Raw genomic sequence first — 17,423 nt, forward strand, 5'->3', positions numbered from 1 at the left:
TGTATATATAAATACGTTTGTGCATATATACATATGTAAGTATATATGTATATATGTACACACATACACACATGTGATTAGAGTGGCATACAGGCTGTGGTCCAGTTAGTCCAATAGTGGCTGTCTCTTGATGGAAAGTTCAAGAATCCAATAGTTGTTCAGTCCACCAGGCTGGAAGGCTGAGCTGGTCTTCAACATAGTTGGAATCCAGAAGAAATAGGCTCTAATGAGGGAAACATCAGAAGCAGGACATACAAACTGGCCAGTGAGAGTGAGGGTGAGCAGGAAAAAAGCAAATGCTTCTTTCTTCTATATCCGTTATACAGGGTGCATGAGAGGCTCAGATTTAGGGTGGTCTTCCTACCTCAAACGATTCAATCAAGAAAAATCCCTCATAGATGTGCCCTGTTGTTTAAAAAAAAAAATGAAAATCCCAACTGCTTTATTTTACCAATAAAGACCAGGAGCCAGATGCTGGGGTGAAAACCTGCTAGCTCAGAGAGGGACCAAAAGTACCCAGCTGACCTTCCTACTCAGCTCAGGTCTAGATGGAAAAAAACTCAAAGTCTCGCCAGCTCAACTGACAGTCCAGAAAAAAAAAAAAAAGGCCAAAAATCTCAAGGCCAAAGCCTTCCTAGCTCAAAGCCTTAAAAGCCAGGGAGCTGAGGAGCTAAAGCCTAGGCTAAAGCCAGAGCTTAATCTAAAAGCCCTTTCTTCTCCCTGCTGTCTTGAATACCGGTCAACTCAAATTCCCTTCTACTCTTTAATTCCTGTCAGCTTTTTCTTGCTCTGCCTCTTGAGCTAGGGTTAATTTTATTAAATCTTATGTACAGAAAGCACTTGGATTAAAGGTGTGTGCTAGGGCTGGGTGATTAAAGTTGTGTGATAGGCTCAACCACACCAAACATAAAACAGGGTTTTATAGTTTGTAATTTTTGGGTTCATAATGGGATCAAATATTTTGAAGCATTCCCCCCTTTTCTAAATAAAAGACTTATTCTCTAATATCAATAAACTATATACTATCAGGTAAAAATTACATTCACAATGTCTAGTCCATACACAACTAGCAAACTTCAAGAAAGTATTCTACTATCTATCCTATCTTGTTGAGTCCAAAGTTCTGTACCTAAATCACTTCGTGTCAAAACTTGCATTACCAATCAAAAGAACATCTATTTAGTCTTGAAACATCTTAAATCCTAAAGACCTTAAGCTTAATTGTAAGATTATAACTATTTAGACTTTAATCCCGTTAGAGACCTGAGAAGAATAAATATTATCTGAATAAACAGGAGGTGCAGAGCAAGCAGCTTCCAAAACTATAGAAATGACAGAGACTGCTGGCTGCCTGGACAGTCATCCAAGAAATCTCTATAGTGTAGGAGCATCATCTTCGGCCTTCTGGCTCAGAATATCTGATGGACTTTTCTGTGAAGCAAGTGATATGAAGGACTTACCTACCCTGTCCTTGCAAATCTCAGCAGTAGATTTTCCTGCATCCAGTTTGTCCAGCATTCTGTCTGCAGCAGAAGCAAGGGCATTCCTTGCCCAGTGGCTAGTTTGCTACATATGAATCTACAAGAGATTTTTTTTTTTTTTGATGCTCATCATCTTCTTGGAAGTCAAAAAGGGGTGCTGCCAGGAGCTGACATGTCTCATTGTCAAAAAATTATCAAATTAATAAAACATCTTTAAATGCCAATTCTATAAATCTCTGAGGTTTTTGAAGACCATCTATCTCTAATATATCTGAATTACTTATTTCTAGCTATATAGGGACTGATTAACTTAGAAAACGTCTGTGTTTAACTAAAATAATACCGAACAAAACCATAATTTCAATTCATTATTAGTTTGCATTTCTTAATTATCCTAAACAGCTTATGATAATAACTTTCAAAAGGACTAAAATTTCACATTGCAATTTTAAGAATTACATAGGTATAATACCTTAAAGAGAGTTGATACATAGTATGCTGTTACCAAAATATAAGTCTGATTTTGTATCAATATACAAATTATCTATACCAATGTAACCAGTTATAACCTTAATTTTGTAACAATATACAAATATCTATAAGAGTAGATTCCATAATCTACCCTTTTTTCTTATTGTTCCTATATTATTTTTGTATCCTCTTTTTTTGTCTAAATAAAAAGGAATGATAACAGTAAAACTATTTATAAAAATCAAGCAATTTTTGCTAAGCTTTCCACAATGTCTGGTTTGGTTGTATTTGGCAGTCTTAGGATTAAGTATTTTTGAGTTCAAAGTTCTATAAAATGTTCATGTTAGTGTCATATGAGCGAAGCTTTTGAATGTCCTAAACTGTCTGTAGTCCGAAGCTGATCTTTGGGTGGTGATTGTAAACTTAGTGGCAATCCTAACTAGGCAGACCATAACAGTCAACTCAAAGGTGTCTGCTGTTTGGAGCAGAAGAAACATGGACCAGTTTTTTCTAGTGGTTACTGCTACACAGTCCAGGCAGTGGACGGGGGTCCCTGTCATCTTCTTGGAAACCTGAAAGGTTATGTTAGGAGTGGCAGAAAACCTAAACATTTTAAATGCCATGTTCAGCAGATCTCAGAAAGGTTTGAGGACCATAATCCATTGAATACATATGAGGTATATATGCTTCTAGTTACTTGCTTCAGACTCAATCCTGGAAACATGTACAGAACACTAGATGAAGCTTATTTCTAAAAGTAGTTAATGGCTAATAGTATCATGACAGAAAGTTAATATATACATAATAATCTTATAGGTTTTGAAATAATATGCCTTAAAAATTAAAGTGTCAAATGAAAACCAAAGGCTTATGAGATCAGTGGCAAAAGAACAATCCCTTATTTTTTTTGTTTACTTCTGTCCCGTACCAGGTGGCTCTTCTGATATGAGAGATTTTGAATTTTCCCTAGACAAGCATGCATGGGCTTAGAGAAGGAGAGAGCCATGCTGCCATCCTAAAGCCAGCTTTAATTTTTAATATAATTGGGACCACATAAAGTCCACTTCCCACTTATGACTGTAAAAGGCAGAAGACACAAGATGGATGTCAGCAATACCACTTGGCCAAATTAGTCTTTTTCTTGTCACATTTTCTCTTTATGATCTGTCCTTTTTCTTCAGATGTTTCCTTTGTCCAGTGGTCTTGTAAGACCTGGGGTCTCACAGCTCAGGAGTTCAAGATCGCACCCTTCCCAGAAACTCCCCCAGACCATGACTCATTGAAAAAGCACGAGGTTTATTAACCATTGCGCAATGGGGTCACCCCTGCCGGTCAGCAAAGAGTGGCACCGGGAGACAAAGGCCTTTAGGTTTTTTGTTTTTTTTTTAATTTTTTATTAATTACACTTTATTCATTTTGTATCCCCCCATAAGCCCCTCCCTCTGGCCTTTAGGTTTTTAAAATAAAAATTTCGGGAAATTTGAAGTTGTAGTTTTGGCAATTTAGGATTGGATGAGGAAGCTATAAAATAAGATAATTGGTTAGTCTTAGGTGCTCAAGCTTGGCCAGTCCTGCCAAGTGTGGATGCAGCTGCAATTTAAGGTGGGGGTGGTTAGCTCATCCTTGAAGATTAGAGGCTGCGGACTTTTGGCTGGAAGTCAAAAGCTACTCAGAAGAAGTCTGGGTTCGTTGCTAAGAAACACTATCTTGAAGGCAAGGGTCTGGTCGTCCATTCTCTGGAAAGGCTCTAAGAGGCTTTAGCTTAACCTGAACCTAAAACTCAAAACTATAGGCTTTAGAAGACATACAGGTTACAAAGTTACTCTAACCCTTTCATTCTCCAGATTCCTTAGTTAGATGTTTTTATTCTCCTGAAAAGATAAATTTTAAAAGTGTTCTTTTGAAAATATAAAATTAAGTATACCTTTAAGTATATTTATTTTTAGATTATAAAGGAAATTCACCTTAAATTTTAGCCTGCCTTTTGTAGGTGCCTTTCAAAATGAAATCATTGTAATTGCTTGGTGCCTGCCTCTGTCTCCCAAGTGTTGGGATCAAAGGCATGTGCCTTCCAAGTGCTGAGATTAAAGGTGTGGACCACCACACTTGGATCTAAATTTTTCTCTACTTGGACCTTGATCTGTATCAGGCTGACCTTGAACCCAGAGGTCTGTCCACTGTAATCCTGAAAATGTGCGGTATGATGTACATACTTTTGTACATACTGCAAAATGAAACAGATCCATTTACCAAATTTCATTTCTTTGGGTATCTTTTGGGTTACTTCCTGCAGGTAATGGAGTTTGATTATACAAAGAACAAGTAAGACAGTGCCTTATAATTCCCTTAGTTTGTTGCCAAGTGATAGAAAAATCTTTCTTCAAACCTTTGCTGTTAACATGATGTTTCTTAGGAAATTCTGAGGCTTCTAGCACATTTCCTATTAACAGCTGATCAGTTTCATCATTACCTTTTGTTAGGGGCCTGGTAGACCCGAAATCTGATATATGTTATGTAAAATGGCTGATTTCTATTTTTTAAGATTTATTTATTTATTGCTTATACAGTATTCTGCCTGCATATGTGCCTACAGGCCAGAAGAGGGCACCAGATCTCATTATAGATAGTTATGAGCCACCATGTGGTTGACGGGAATAGAACTCAGGACCTTTGGAAGAACAGCCAGTGAGTGCTCTTAACCTCTGAGCCATCTCTCCAGCCCCCTACTATTCTAATTACTTGTTGTAATTGACTAAATAGAAAAGTTAATTCTGAATCATCCAGAATAAGCTCAGCAGTTTCAATATGTAAAACAACTCTTTCTGCATATTGTGAGTCGGTCACTATATTAGGAGATTCAGTACTGTATTGAAGAGATATGGTGAGAGTGGACAGCCTTGTCTTGTCCTTGGTTTTAGCAGGAACACTTTAAGTTTCTCTGCATTTAACTCGATGTTGGCTATTGGCTTGCTGTATATTGCCTTTATTGTGTTTAGGTATGTGCCTTGAATCCCTGATCTCTCCAAGACTTTAAACATGAAGGGGTGTTGGATTTTGACAAAGGCCTTTTCGGTATTTCATGAGATGCTCATGGTTTTTTGTTTGTTTGTTTTTCAGTTTGTTTATATGGTGGATTACATTGATGGATTTTCATATGTTGAACTATCCCTGCATGCCTGGGATGAAGCCTACTTGATCATGGTGGATGATATATTTTTTCATTTTAATACTATTTTAATCTATTTTGTACATTTATTAGTCATTGATTTTTACAAAAGTAATACACACAGTGCAGACAAATGTCTTTGTGAGTCTTAATTCTTTTATAAGGCAAATGTGGCTATATCCTACAACTTGAAACTCCCTATCTTTCTCCTTGAGTTAATATAGGACTGAATTTTAGTCAGTTTAACTCCAAAATATGCATATTTTGTTCCTGCATTGGAGTTTTTACACCACTTTTTTTTTTTTTTCCTGACTGAAATAGATAAGATTTTTGAATGCTGAGCAGAGTGTGGTCAAAGAGATTTTAGTATTTGGATAGTCAGAACAAAGCTTACATAAAATAGTCCTAATGTACCACCTTAAATAGCTAATATTAACTGTTTAAGTAGAGCTTGTAATTGACTAGTTGAAAGTGTAGATAGAGACAGACAGAGAACATGGTGCTTTCTCTCACTGCAATGCCAACTCTACTGCAATTGGAAATAGCCACATTTGAAAGTATCTTAATACGAATAGAACACTGAACTATTTTTTAAACATCAATCTGTTTTTTTAAACATTTTAAATCAATATACTGAAGTGAATGCCCCTAAGAATGTGTTCTGCCATTATCTTAATATATGTGGATGATATTTTTGATATGTTCCTGGGTTCAATTTGTGAACATAATAAATAAATAAATAAATAAACAAACAAATTAATCTTTTGACGGGCAAGAGCATCACTCTTGAGGACGAACCCAGTGACACCATCGAGAATGTCAAGGCCAAGATCAAAGACAAGGAAGGCATCCCACCCGACCAGCAGAGGCTGATATTCGCTGGCAAGCAGCTGGAGGATGGCCGCACCCAGTCCGACTACAATATCCAGAAAGAGACCATCCTGCACTTGGTGCTGCGCTTGTGTGACCACATCAGGCATCATTTAGCCATCGCTCCGACAGCTCGCCCAGAAGTACAACTGAGAAGATCATCTGCCACAAGTGCTGTGCAGCACTGGGTTCGTCCTCAAGAGTGATGCTCTTGCCCGTCAAAAGATTAATTTGTTTGTTTATTTATTTATTTATTTATTTATTATGTTCACAATATTCTGTCTGCATGTACACCTGCACGTCAGAAGAGGGAACCAAATCTCATTATAGATGGTTGTGAGCCACCATGTGGTTGCTGGGAGTTGAACTCAGGAGCTTTGGAAGAGCAACCAGTGTTCTTAACCTCTGAGCCATCACTCCGGCCCAAATCTGCCTGTTTTTGCCTCTCAAAAGTTGGTATTAAATTAGGCAAGCAGTACCACACCTGGCTAATACATACCTTTGAATATGTTAGAATGTACTGTGGAGACTGAAGGTGTAGGTCAGTGTAACATTCTTGTGAAGCGAGCACAAAATCTGAATTCCACCCCAAATATGACACCCATCTGATGAAAAGGAGTAAGTAGGTACTGAATCACAGTGTTTGTGGAAAAGCCTTGAAAGCAGGCCTAAAGCAAACACATTTATTATAGGACAGCCTGCTTTTAGGCTGGCAGTATTTGCAGTTTTTAAAGCACCATGGTAAAACAGAAAAATATCTGATCAGGTCTTTTTATGAATAACAAATACTAATATCTAACTCCTTTTACTATATCACTTCACCATCTATACTATAAAATAGGAAAAGTTATTTTAGTCAATTTATCTTATTTATTGGGCTCTATTTCTCCAGGGATGTACCTTTATGTCCTCTGTTTTCAAACTACATTTTGTGAGAGCCCTAAGCATATTGTAAAAAGAGTCTTAGAATTTATTACTAATTATCCTGGCCAGTTAGGGTTGGTCAATTATCTCTGATTACCTAGCACCAACCATACTGTTTGAGTTTGAAGATTCCTGGAGTCATGGCCTCATTTAGAATGTCCTTGCTTTTGCTTATCTGAGCTTATCACAATCTCTAGGGCATAAGGAAAACTTCCAAATAGTGGCCAGATAAAAGTTATTTTCTAAAAGCAGAGTTAGTTTAGAACTTTCCTAAAAAAGACTGAGACATAATTTTCTTGGGAAAAGACAATGAACCACAATGCAGAAAGTCCACAAGAATGCAACATGTAGAGACTAAAAGCTAAAAGTGAGAGAGACCGTGACAGCAATCGCAGCCTTGAACTCAGCTTTGCTGGAACTGTGTCAAACAGCTGTTCTGGCTTCATGACTTTTGGCATTTCCAGTGGATATGGCTGTTGCAACTGTCCCTGTCCCGTACCTCTGGAGCCCCAATGTATTCCAGGCACTTTGTTCAAAGTTTCCACCTCAATTTTCCTGTATCCCACATAAATTAAAATAGAAATTGGTGAGAGAATGTGGATATACTTACAGGTTGGCTGCAAACTCTGCTTTTCCTGTAGCAGCATCACGATTGTACATGACAGGACAGGCATGGTGGGTTACATGGCAACCCTACCGGGGAAGTGCACGAAGAAGGATCAGGAGTTCAAGATCAATCTTGCCTATACAGCAAGTGTTAGGCCAGCCTGTGCTAACTGAGATTTCCTTTTTATGACCCTCCCCCTCAAAAAACATAAAACCAATTTTATAGAAAAGATGAAAGAGGAGCCAGGAAATATACACAATAATCGAGACAGGGTAACTTATCCAATTTTTTTTTTCTTGAAGGGAAAGGTACTTGGGTTCCAAGCTGTTCCCTTTGTTAATAGAATTTTAAAAGATCCTCTCTTTGTCTTCTAACAGTTTCACACACATACAATGATGTAGCTTGATGATATCCATCCCGACTCTCTCTCCCACTCCCCCAAGCACCTTCAGCATCTCTCCTCCCACTTCAAGGTCCCTCCTCTTTTTTTGTAATCCACTGAGTCCAGTTAGTGCCACCCGTTACAACACTGATGGATGTTTGCTTGATCTCTTGTAGGTCATCATTGTTGCAGAATATTCATGAGTACATGCCGTGCCCAGAAGACAGCACAGCACTCCTCTCAATCCTCTGGATGTTAATTTTTTTTTTAATTTTAAAAATTTTATTAGTTTTTAATTTATGTGTGTGTGTGTGAGGACACTAGGTATGCATGGGTGCCCAATGAGGTTGGAAATGGGAGTTGGATTACAGGCACTCATGAGCCACCTGATGTGGGTGCTGGGCTGGGAACTGAGAAGAGCAACATGTGATCTCTCCACTCTATGGCTCCTACACTCTTTTCCTACCCTGTCCTTGACGTTCTCTGAGCCTTGGGGGTGGGGGTGGGGGTGGGGAGTTTGATACAGAGTCTCCATTTTAATGTTGTACACTCAAAAGTCACTTATTTTCAGCATATGGACTAGTTGTGAGTCTCTGTAGTAACTGCTGCCCACACCAGAAGAAGCATCTCTCGTCAAGGCTGAGAGCAGCACTAACCAGTGGGTAAAGACATAAACATTTAGAAGGCAATCTGACAACATGATGATTTAGGAAAACGGCGGTAGGTCCCCATCCCCACCCCCACCCCTGGGGCCTCAGACCTTCTAAGCTTTAGATCTGGTTTACTGTAACAAGCGTGAAGCCCCTCCTTTAGAGCAGTCCTCAAGTCTAATCCAAAAGCAGTTTGTTATCTTCAAAACTGTTAAGCTACTGTTGTGCCAGCGAGCACATCTTGCCTGGCAGGTCAGTATTGTGGCATGTGGGAACTGACACTGAGTAATGCCATTGTTGACTTTTCTCCTACAGCAGCCCGCAGAGCAACTTTTGACACTACGAAAACTAGACAGCAGGAGGGAAGTCTCCACGTCAGTTTCAACTTGATTTTCTATGTCCTGTGAAACCAAGTTTTAGCATAAGTTTTAAGACTGGGTACAGGAAAACGGTGGGTATTAAAGGCTGGCATTTTTCGTGAACCAGGACTGGTAGAGTTCTTTGCCTCTAGGTCCGTTTCTTTGATACATGTAGGGTGGGATGTCTTTGGCGGTCAAACTTCAGCCCCCAACTCCCACGCTCCTGTTAAACAGACTAACTGCATATGAACAAGGGTGATGTTCTAATAGCTGAGGGGAGGGCACATGCCTCCTGCTCTTTCGAATATACCCTCTCCAGGTATGCGTAGGGTCAGTTCCCATCCGTGTCAGAGCCATCGCCCCTCCCCATAGCATACAACCAACGCGTTTTATACCACCTCCACTAGCTCTGAGTGGGAGGATCGAGTGCGTGGGAAAGGATGTTTTTGCCCCTCAGCCAACGAGTGTTGCTCAAGGAGTGATGGGCCAAAACAGTGTTCTTAGTTTACAGGGTCCTTGTCTTCAAGCATAGCGGTCCGGGACTGAATTTACCTCCTTAGCAAGTTCCACTGTGAGCAGATACTCCAGTGGAAAGGAGACTAAAGCTATGGAGTAGTCTCTGCTTAGAGGATCCAGGAAGGATGCCTCCCAAGAGGGATGCCTCTGGAAGACGGCTTACCTCTGTGGGGAATCCTGGCTCACATTGCCCAGTAGCAGCCACACCCACACCCCTCTTAAGGAGACTATGGGCCGGTCCAAACAAGAAGGGCGAGGCTCAGAGCACCTGGAGCTTGAGCGCATCCGGGACCTGCGAGCCTACGTGGGTGACACAGGGCAGGCCAAGGGACATCCACCTCCCAAACTTCTCTGGTCCAGTTTCGAACGCTCCTCAAGGATGCAGGGATTTCGCCTGCCTTATGTCTCCGCCCTCGGGCTCCCCATAGGCCCCGCCCCTCGTCCGCTTCCAGCTCCACGCACACTCACTCGCTTTTTCCGGCATAGCTCCACCTTCTTCCCCGCCTCTGGCCCCGCCCCTCCCGCCTCCGCCGTCGCGGCCGCCTCCGCTGGGGCGGCCTAAGGCCACCGTTTGCAGAAAGACCCTGAACGAGCCATGGCGTCCGGCGGCCCGCGGGTGCTGGTGGTGGGCGGCGGCATCGCGGGGCTGGGCGCTGCGCAGAGGCTCTGCCGTCACCCGGCTGCTCCACGCCTGCGGGTCCTGGAGGCCACCGCCGGCGCCGGGGGCCGCATCCGCTCGGAACGCTGCTTCGGTAACCGCCCCTTGTTTGACCCTAGACCCTATCCGGCTCCAAATGAGCCAGGAAGCCTTTATCGCCTCCCCGAGTAAAGGAACACACTCTCATGTTCCCTGGACCTGGAAAGTCAATGGCCCAAAGTTCGGATAGTACTCTCCAGGGAAGGCAATCTAGGGCCCCGCAGTTGTTTTATTCAGCTCCGGGGGTTCCCCGTTACTCCTTAAGTGTCCTCAGAAGCCTGTACAATCCTGCTAGCTCCTCTCCAGGAGTTCCCTAAGCCTGGTCTGACCAAGCCTTGCCTTTGGGAACCACTTGACCCTGAGGGACAGGTCCTGGTATACAAGAGGACCATGTGATTCTCAAGATGTTCTCAATAGTATGCTTGGGAAAGGGTGGGGCCGATTTTTCTGAGGAGGGGACCTCCAGGTGGCATTTCCTGTGCCTTTCTAGGTGGTGTAGTGGAGCTGGGTGCACACTGGATCCATGGGCCCTCCCAGGGCAATCCTGTCTTCCAGCTGGCTGCGGAGTTTGGGCTCCTGGGAGAGAAAGAGTTATCAGAGGAGAACCAGCTGGCGGAGACAGGAGGGCACGTGGCCCTGCCCACCAAGAGCTGTACCAGCTCTGGAACAAACGTGAGCCTGGAGCTGGTGGCAGAGATGGCCAGTCTGTTCTTTGGACTGATAGACCAGACCCGAGATTTCCTGAATGCACCTGAGACTCCAGTGGCTAGCGTTGGAGAGTTCCTCAAGAGGGAGCTAAATCAGCAGGTGGCTACCTGGACTGAGGACGAGGACACCAAAAAGCTCAAGCTGGCCATCCTGAACAACTTCTTCAACATAGAGTGTGCTGTGAGCGGCACCCACAGCATGGACCTCGTGGCTCTTGCACCGTTCGGGGAGTATACAGTGCTGCCGGGGCTGGACTGCACCTTCGCTGGGTATGGGCCACAGCCCTGCCAGCTCTGCCTGCCCTGTCCAGGCAGAGGCAGTAGACTGGAGAAAGGGAAAAGGGGGAGACAGGATGCCTAGAGTGGGCAGGTGAGGGCACCGCCCTCCCCATTCAGAGAAATTGGTTGCACTTTCTCCTAGTTTTGTTTGTTTAAGCAAAAGAAAAAAAAGTTTCTGGGAAATTGAGAGGGAAATGTCTTGTTATACAGCCCGGCCTCAGGCACAGAGGAGCCGGGCAGTAGGGTTTTGCATACTGCCAGGCACAAAGACACTGGGCAGGTCTCTCCATTCGTGCCAACCCCCGCTCCTCCCCGGATATCAGGCTCAAGGCTTCTGTCCAGGGGATAAGCCCAGAAAGTGCACAAACCTGGGGCTGGTGTGGTAGTGGGGAGCTCTGGTTCTCACCTGACTTACTCAGTTTTGTGGTAATTGACCCTTGACCCTCGTTAGCCAGGAGGTAGATGTAAATGGTTCTGTGTTTTAAGGGATTGCCTCTCTTTCTGGCCCTGAGTGATACTCCCTTCAAGGCTCGTGGCATCTTGGATGGCTTTTTCTTTTTTTTTCTTTCTTTTCTTTTCTTTTTTTTTTTTTTTTTTTTTTTTTTTTTTACCACAGTTACCCTTCCAGGGCCCGGTTCACCACTCACCACACATCATCTTCTGTCTCCCCTAGTGGCTACCAAGGGCTTACCAACCACATACTGGCTTCCTTGCCCAAGGATTCGATGGTTTTTGAAAAGCCAGTGAAGACCATTCACTGGAATGGGTCCTTCCAGGAAGATGCTTTTCCAGGGGAGACCTTCCCCGTGTTGGTGGAGTGTGAAGATGGTACCCGCCTGCCTGCCCATCATGTCATCGTCACAGTGCCCTTAGGTAGAATTCTCTTTTTTCTGATCAGATTTCCCATCTGTATCTCTGTCCCGGGTATCACAGGCTGCTGGTTTTTCCCGTCCTTCCTTGGCTCTGGGTGTTTGCTGAGCTGTTGAGTTCTTGTTTTCATGCTGAGGATTGTCAGGTGCATGAAGGTACTCCGTCGTATTTTATAGCAGTCATTACCCTCCTCCCTCAGCCACACTATGGTCCTGGAGTGCTCGAGTCACCATGCCGCCACGCCTGGCTAATATTTTCTTGCATAGAGGTGTTGTTATTAATAAATACCGGTGAAAGTTAAGTAGTCCTCACTTCCCTGTTTCACATGGTGTTTACATGTAAATTTCAGAGTGCTCATGTGGGTACATGTTTGTAGACCACAGGAGTGGTTTGTTGCTGGAGATCTAGATAGAATGATTCTACTTTCTCCTAATGCCCCCTGAGTACGGGGAAATTGTCCCTCTCACGTGCCTGGTTATGGCCTTGCAGACTTCCTGTTGTGCTGATTTTCTTCCTTCCCTTTTTAAGCTTTAATTTTTATTTGGAGACGGGATCTCACCATGTAGCCCTGGAATGGCTTAGAACTCGCTATATAAACCAAGGTGGTCTTCAGCTCAGAGATCTACCTGCTTCTGCCTCCCAAGTGCTGGGATTAAAGGCCTTGTTCTTTTTTTTTTTCTTGCTGGTTTCAAGGAAATGTTCTCTTCTCTGGTTTGACTTTGTTGTTTTTTCTTGCTGTGGGGTAATTTTTTTTTTCCTACTTAGATTCATCTAAGTGTACTCAGTGGCAGAGTATCTACATGTATGAGGCTCTGGGTTCAATTTCTAGCACAGTAAAGAGCAAAACAAGTTGTCTGGTAAAATCTGACTGACTGATCCTGAGTAGTGTGGCTGGCAGTTAGAGCTAGAAGGTCAGGGGTGAGCTGTCCCTCTGTGACCAGGGAGTCCATAGTATCCCTTCAGTATGGTGGCAGTCAACCTTGAGCCCTGATGGCCAGGTCCAGCCTTTGGAATTTGTCTCCAGGGACCTGAACGAATATATGAGATTTTTAGAAGCCGTTTTCTCTGTATAATCAGGACAGATTCCTGTTGATGTAGATTCTAGTTAAAACATAACTTATTTATTTATTTATTTATTTTTAAAGCGGGGTTTCCACCATGTAGCTCTTGCTACGTGTATGTAGTCTGGTCTATACTATGTAGACCAGGCCGGCTTCAAACTCACAGAGATCCATGCCTGCCTCTACCTCCCGAATGCTGGGATTAAAGACGTGCACCTCAAGACCCGACTTAACCGCATCCAATTCTGAATTGCAGGTTTTCTCAAAGAACATCAAGATACCTTCTTTGAGCCACCACTGCCTGCCAGAAAGGCAGAAGCCATCAGAAAACTAGGCTTTGGTACCAACAACAAAATTTTCTTGGAGTTTGAGGAGCCCTTCTGGGAGCCCAACAGCCAATTCATCCAGGTGGTGTGGGAGGACACATCACCCCTACAGAACACAGCCCTGTCACTCCAGGACGCCTGGTTCAAGAAGCTCATTGGCTTTTTGGTCCTGCCTTCTTTTGAGTATGTATGCATTTAGGAACTCTAAGGAACCTCTTGTCTGCTCATTAGTCTTAGTCTGTTGGAGGACTCCGCTGTGTAGCGTGTAGTTCACCGACAGGTGTTTCTGAGTGTTTGACTGGAGGAGGACCATGCGCTCCTGACATGTTAGGTACAAATATCCTCAGCCTGGCTCCCTGAGAGACTAATGGAGGCCAGGAATGTACTCTTGGACTCCAGGAATGTCATGGTATGCTATATAAAAGAATATTAAAATTCCATATTTGAAATGTGGATATGTCTGTACCTGGAGAAACTGTATTTAGATGGGAGCTAAAGAGTCTTCCACATAATGGAAGCAGAGACCCACAGTTAGCCAAGTGTGGTGATACACTCCTGGAATCCTAATACTAGGTAAGCTGAGGCAGGAAGAACAAAAGTTTGAGCATAGTGAGGCCCTATGTAGAAAAGACAGACAGACAGACAAGACCCCATAGAGGAAGATCTCAACTTATGCTCTGCCATCTTTTCTAGGTACTAACTGAGGAAGGACCACTATGCAAAGTCTAGGACGGGGACTGACTTTAATAAATACCAGAAAAACACCAGACTGCTGCCATGTGAGGGAGAAGTCCAATTCCATTTAGAGACCTGGCAGGAAAGGGCCATATTCTTAGCTCAAAGACTAAACTCAGGGGCCGCAGGAGCCCACAGCTGTGGAACAGCCTTCTGCCTGGGAGGGAGAGAGTTATTTTCACAGAAGTGAAACTGACTTTCAAGAGTGTGGAAACACCGTGGTGGCAGGTGTCTGTTCTTCAGTAGGGACCTGGACTCTGTGTCCCAGTAGCTTTGAAAAACTACATTTTCTGAAAAAAATATGTGAATATTATTCCCCTTTTCCCTTTCTTTCTTTCTTTCTTTCTTTCTTTCTTTCTTTCTTTCTTTCTTTCTTTCTTTCTTTCTTTTCTTTCTTTCTTTCTTGAAAGATTTATTCTGTGTGTGTATTTTTCTGTGTACCGCATGCATGCAGAGCTTGAGAAGGCCAACAGAGGGCACTGGAACTGGAGTTAGAGATGGTTGTTAGCAGCTGTGTGGGTTCTGGGAATTGAATCCTGGTCCTCTGGAAGAGAAGCCAGTGCTCCTTTACCACCGGGCTTTCTCTCCTGCTCCATTATCTGTTTTTCTCTAGCCCTATAATCTAGATAAAGATATAGATATAGATAAAGATCCATATAAACAAATGCGGAAGCAGCTGAGACCCCTGTGTCTTCTACTAGGCCAGATATCAATGAGAATTATAGATGAACAAAACTCTGCCGCCTCTTCAATTCATTTTGTTCGAGAAAATATGCTTGTCCCCTCCCATCTCTGTATAGGTATATCTATATGTGTGTATGCTTACTGACTGTGTGGAGGCCGGAGGTTCATATTAGGGATTTTCCTCTATCACTGTCCACCCTGTTTTTCGAGATGGGATCTCTCACGGAATCGGTAGCCCATTCACTGACTTTTACCCATTCACGATTTGAGTTATTCAGAAGATGTTACTTCATGCAGTAATGTCAAAAGTTAAATTGATCAATATCATCACTGATGGAAGAAAACTGTCAGGAGCGCGAGGCTGCTACACTGTTGGTAGCATACATAATTTTGCTGAAGTTTGGTTTTTGTGTGAGAGCTTAAATTTCATTGCTGTCAGTATGCATGGTGTACTTTTTTTCCCTGAGAAAATAGCTGATTGGTATCATGGTTGGATAGGTAAGGACAGAGTGCCTGAAGAAAGCGCTGGCTCAGTGGGCTCCAGATTCACAGATAGCACAGACTCACAGACAGCACACCAAAAACCCTTTACTCCTCTTCCCATTTATTCACACAGACATAGAAAACAATGCACCTAATGGCCAAGATTTAATAAACTCAGCAACTTTTACTATTTCACTAAGAACCTCGTCAGTAAAATCGGCACCCTTCTCCCAACCCAATGGCGGTGAAGAACATGAAGCCAACTGGTATGGCTTGTCCATACCCCCATTCTCTGAGGGACAATTTACCTGCCCTGCTCTTGCACATTTGTTGCAAGTGACGAAGCAGAAACAGCACATACTGCCTTAGGGTTGTGGATGTACCCAGATACTTAGGGAGCTGAGACCCTGGGAGAGCTTAGGGGCCTATTCTGGGTGGTGGTAGCCATGCCATAGTGTGGGTTGTGGTCAGCAGACCCGTATCCAACTTTTTGTTTATGTAGGTCTTCGCATGTGCTCTGTGGGTTTATTGCCGGGCTGGAGTCGGAGTTTATGGAGACTCTGTCAGATGAAGAAGTGCTTCTGTCTCTAACCCAAGTGCTCCGGAGAGTGACAGGTACTCTCCAGTCACATGTTCTTATTGGCCAACCCCCAAAGAGGAATTAAACTCGGAACAGGAAAGAATGAATTCTGCTCTGCGAGTCGTCTCCAAGACAGTGTTTTCTCCCGGGCAGTGGGCTAGTCGTGTTTTGCAAACACTTCCTGGTTTTATTTCCTAAAATCTTCCACCCAAAATAAATGCAGTTGTCCCTAAGTCAGGTGCTTTCAGGTGGGGAGAATGGGGCCCAGGGGGGGTGTGACCTTTCTTACAGGAGGCATCTCATGGTGCTGCTTACTGTCACCAGCTGTCCCTGTGTAGTTCTGGCACAGCAGCTGAGACAGGGGGCCTCTGTCTGGTTTTTCACTGACCTGGTTTTCTTCTAGGCCAGTGAGAATCCCGAGTTAACATATCTGTTTCAGGAAACCCACAATTGCCAGCGGCCAAGAGCGTGCTGAGGTCTCGCTGGCACAGCGCCCCATACACCCGAGGTTCCTATAGCTATGTGGCTGTGGGTAGCACCGGCGACGACTTGGATGTGATGGCTCAGCCCCTCCCTGCTGATGGAACTGGCACCCAGGTATGGTGGCCTGCCTCGTGGAACACCAGGGACCCTGCTGCCAAGTAAGGCCTAAAGGTGATGTGTGAGTGATGGGTAGGATAGGGATCTCAAGGACACAGGGTGTCTGCCCACTGTCCCTTAACTTATTGCATGTGTTTGCATGTCTTCTGCCTATTTCTAGATGCAGATGGATGGGCAGGGGCACTGTATTTCTCCATAGCTGTCCCACTTGCATCCCTGTTCTAATTGGGCCTTTTTCTGCAGCTCCAGATACTCTTTGCTGGGGAAGCCACACATCGGACATTCTATTCCACCACACACGGGGCCCTCCTGTCTGGCTGGCGGGAAGCTGATCGCCTCATTGGTCTGTGGGATTCACAGGTGCAGCGGTCCCGGCCCAGGCTGTGAATGCCTGCTTCTCTGTTCTACCACGTGGGCTGACCACGTCCTCCTCTGTCTGTTCAATACATGATTTTCAGTCTGGTTCAAGGTTTTGAGACCTTGATGGTAGCTTTAATTTTAGGGGCGTGGTCTCATTTCTCATCTGTTGTTGGAGTCTGGCTTGGTCTTGATCATGGATGACCTATTGTGTTATACATATAAAGCAGCTGACACTGCCTGTGTCTAGAGTCCTTTCTCATAAGATATCCAGTTCTGATCCTGTCCCCATCCAAGTCCGCTTCCCGTCTGCCCCTTCTATCCCTAGGTCATGGCTTTCCCCTCTGCGTTCTTTGGGCTTTGTGGCCTATGGTTGCCCTTCGTTCTGTTTTTGAAGAGGATTCCCAATGCTGTTGTCCAGTACCACAGTATGGCTAGTGAATTCCACCTTGATCACTAATGTCAGGTACCCTAGACTGGTGAGCAGGATGATCATGTAGAACGGAGAAGACTGGGTGGGGCAAGGAGAGGCATCCCATCCTGACCTGGCTTGGGGTTTTTGGGAGAAGGTGAAAAGAGAGAGAGAGAGAGAGAGAGAGAGAGAGAGAGAGAGAGAAG

The 17,423-nt window shown here is 44.0% G+C and overlaps 1 protein-coding gene and 1 long non-coding RNA gene across 3 annotated transcripts; one reads left to right on the forward strand and one right to left on the reverse strand.

The window, feature by feature from the left end:
- Positions 1-69: 69 nt before the first annotated feature.
- On the reverse strand, positions 70-9,820 carry LOC132653651 (uncharacterized). Its single transcript, XR_009591423.1, has 3 exons — positions 9,590-9,820; positions 7,523-7,605; positions 70-223 (listed from the first exon to the last, which is right to left on the reverse strand). It is a non-coding gene; the product is annotated as an uncharacterized LOC132653651 (long non-coding RNA).
- A 117-nt stretch (positions 9,821-9,937) lies between these two features.
- Positions 9,938-17,044, forward strand: Paox (polyamine oxidase). 2 transcript variants are annotated; one of them, XM_021660363.2, is made up of 7 exons: positions 9,938-10,178; positions 10,614-11,100; positions 11,783-11,982; positions 13,297-13,549; positions 15,771-15,883; positions 16,288-16,445; positions 16,692-17,044. In XM_021660363.2, the coding sequence occupies exons 1-7, from the start codon at positions 10,022-10,024 to the stop codon at positions 16,833-16,835; spliced, it is 1,512 nt and encodes a 503-aa protein (XP_021516038.1). In that variant the 5' UTR covers positions 9,938-10,021; the 3' UTR covers positions 16,836-17,044. The 2 variants fall into 2 exon arrangements, with proteins under 2 accessions (XP_021516038.1, XP_060238008.1); XM_060382025.1 differs by lacking the exons at positions 10,614-11,100; positions 11,783-11,982 and having other exon boundaries at positions 9,939-10,178.
- Positions 17,045-17,423: the final 379 nt, after the last annotated feature.

This window comes from Meriones unguiculatus, chromosome 1, assembly GCF_030254825.1.
Source record: "Meriones unguiculatus strain TT.TT164.6M chromosome 1, Bangor_MerUng_6.1, whole genome shotgun sequence".
Taxonomy (NCBI): domain Eukaryota; kingdom Metazoa; phylum Chordata; class Mammalia; order Rodentia; family Muridae; genus Meriones; species Meriones unguiculatus.

Coding starts and splice junctions, on each gene's coding strand:
- Paox (XM_021660363.2), top strand. CDS start 10,022: ATGGCGTCCGGCGGCCCGCGGGTGCTGGTGGTGGGCGGCGGCATCGCG. Junction 10,179..10,613: donor CCGCTCGGAACGCTGCTTCG/GTAACCGCCCCT, acceptor GTGCCTTTCTAG/GTGGTGTAGTGGAGCTGGGT. Junction 16,446..16,691: donor CTGATGGAACTGGCACCCAG/GTATGGTGGCCT, acceptor CTTTTTCTGCAG/CTCCAGATACTCTTTGCTGG.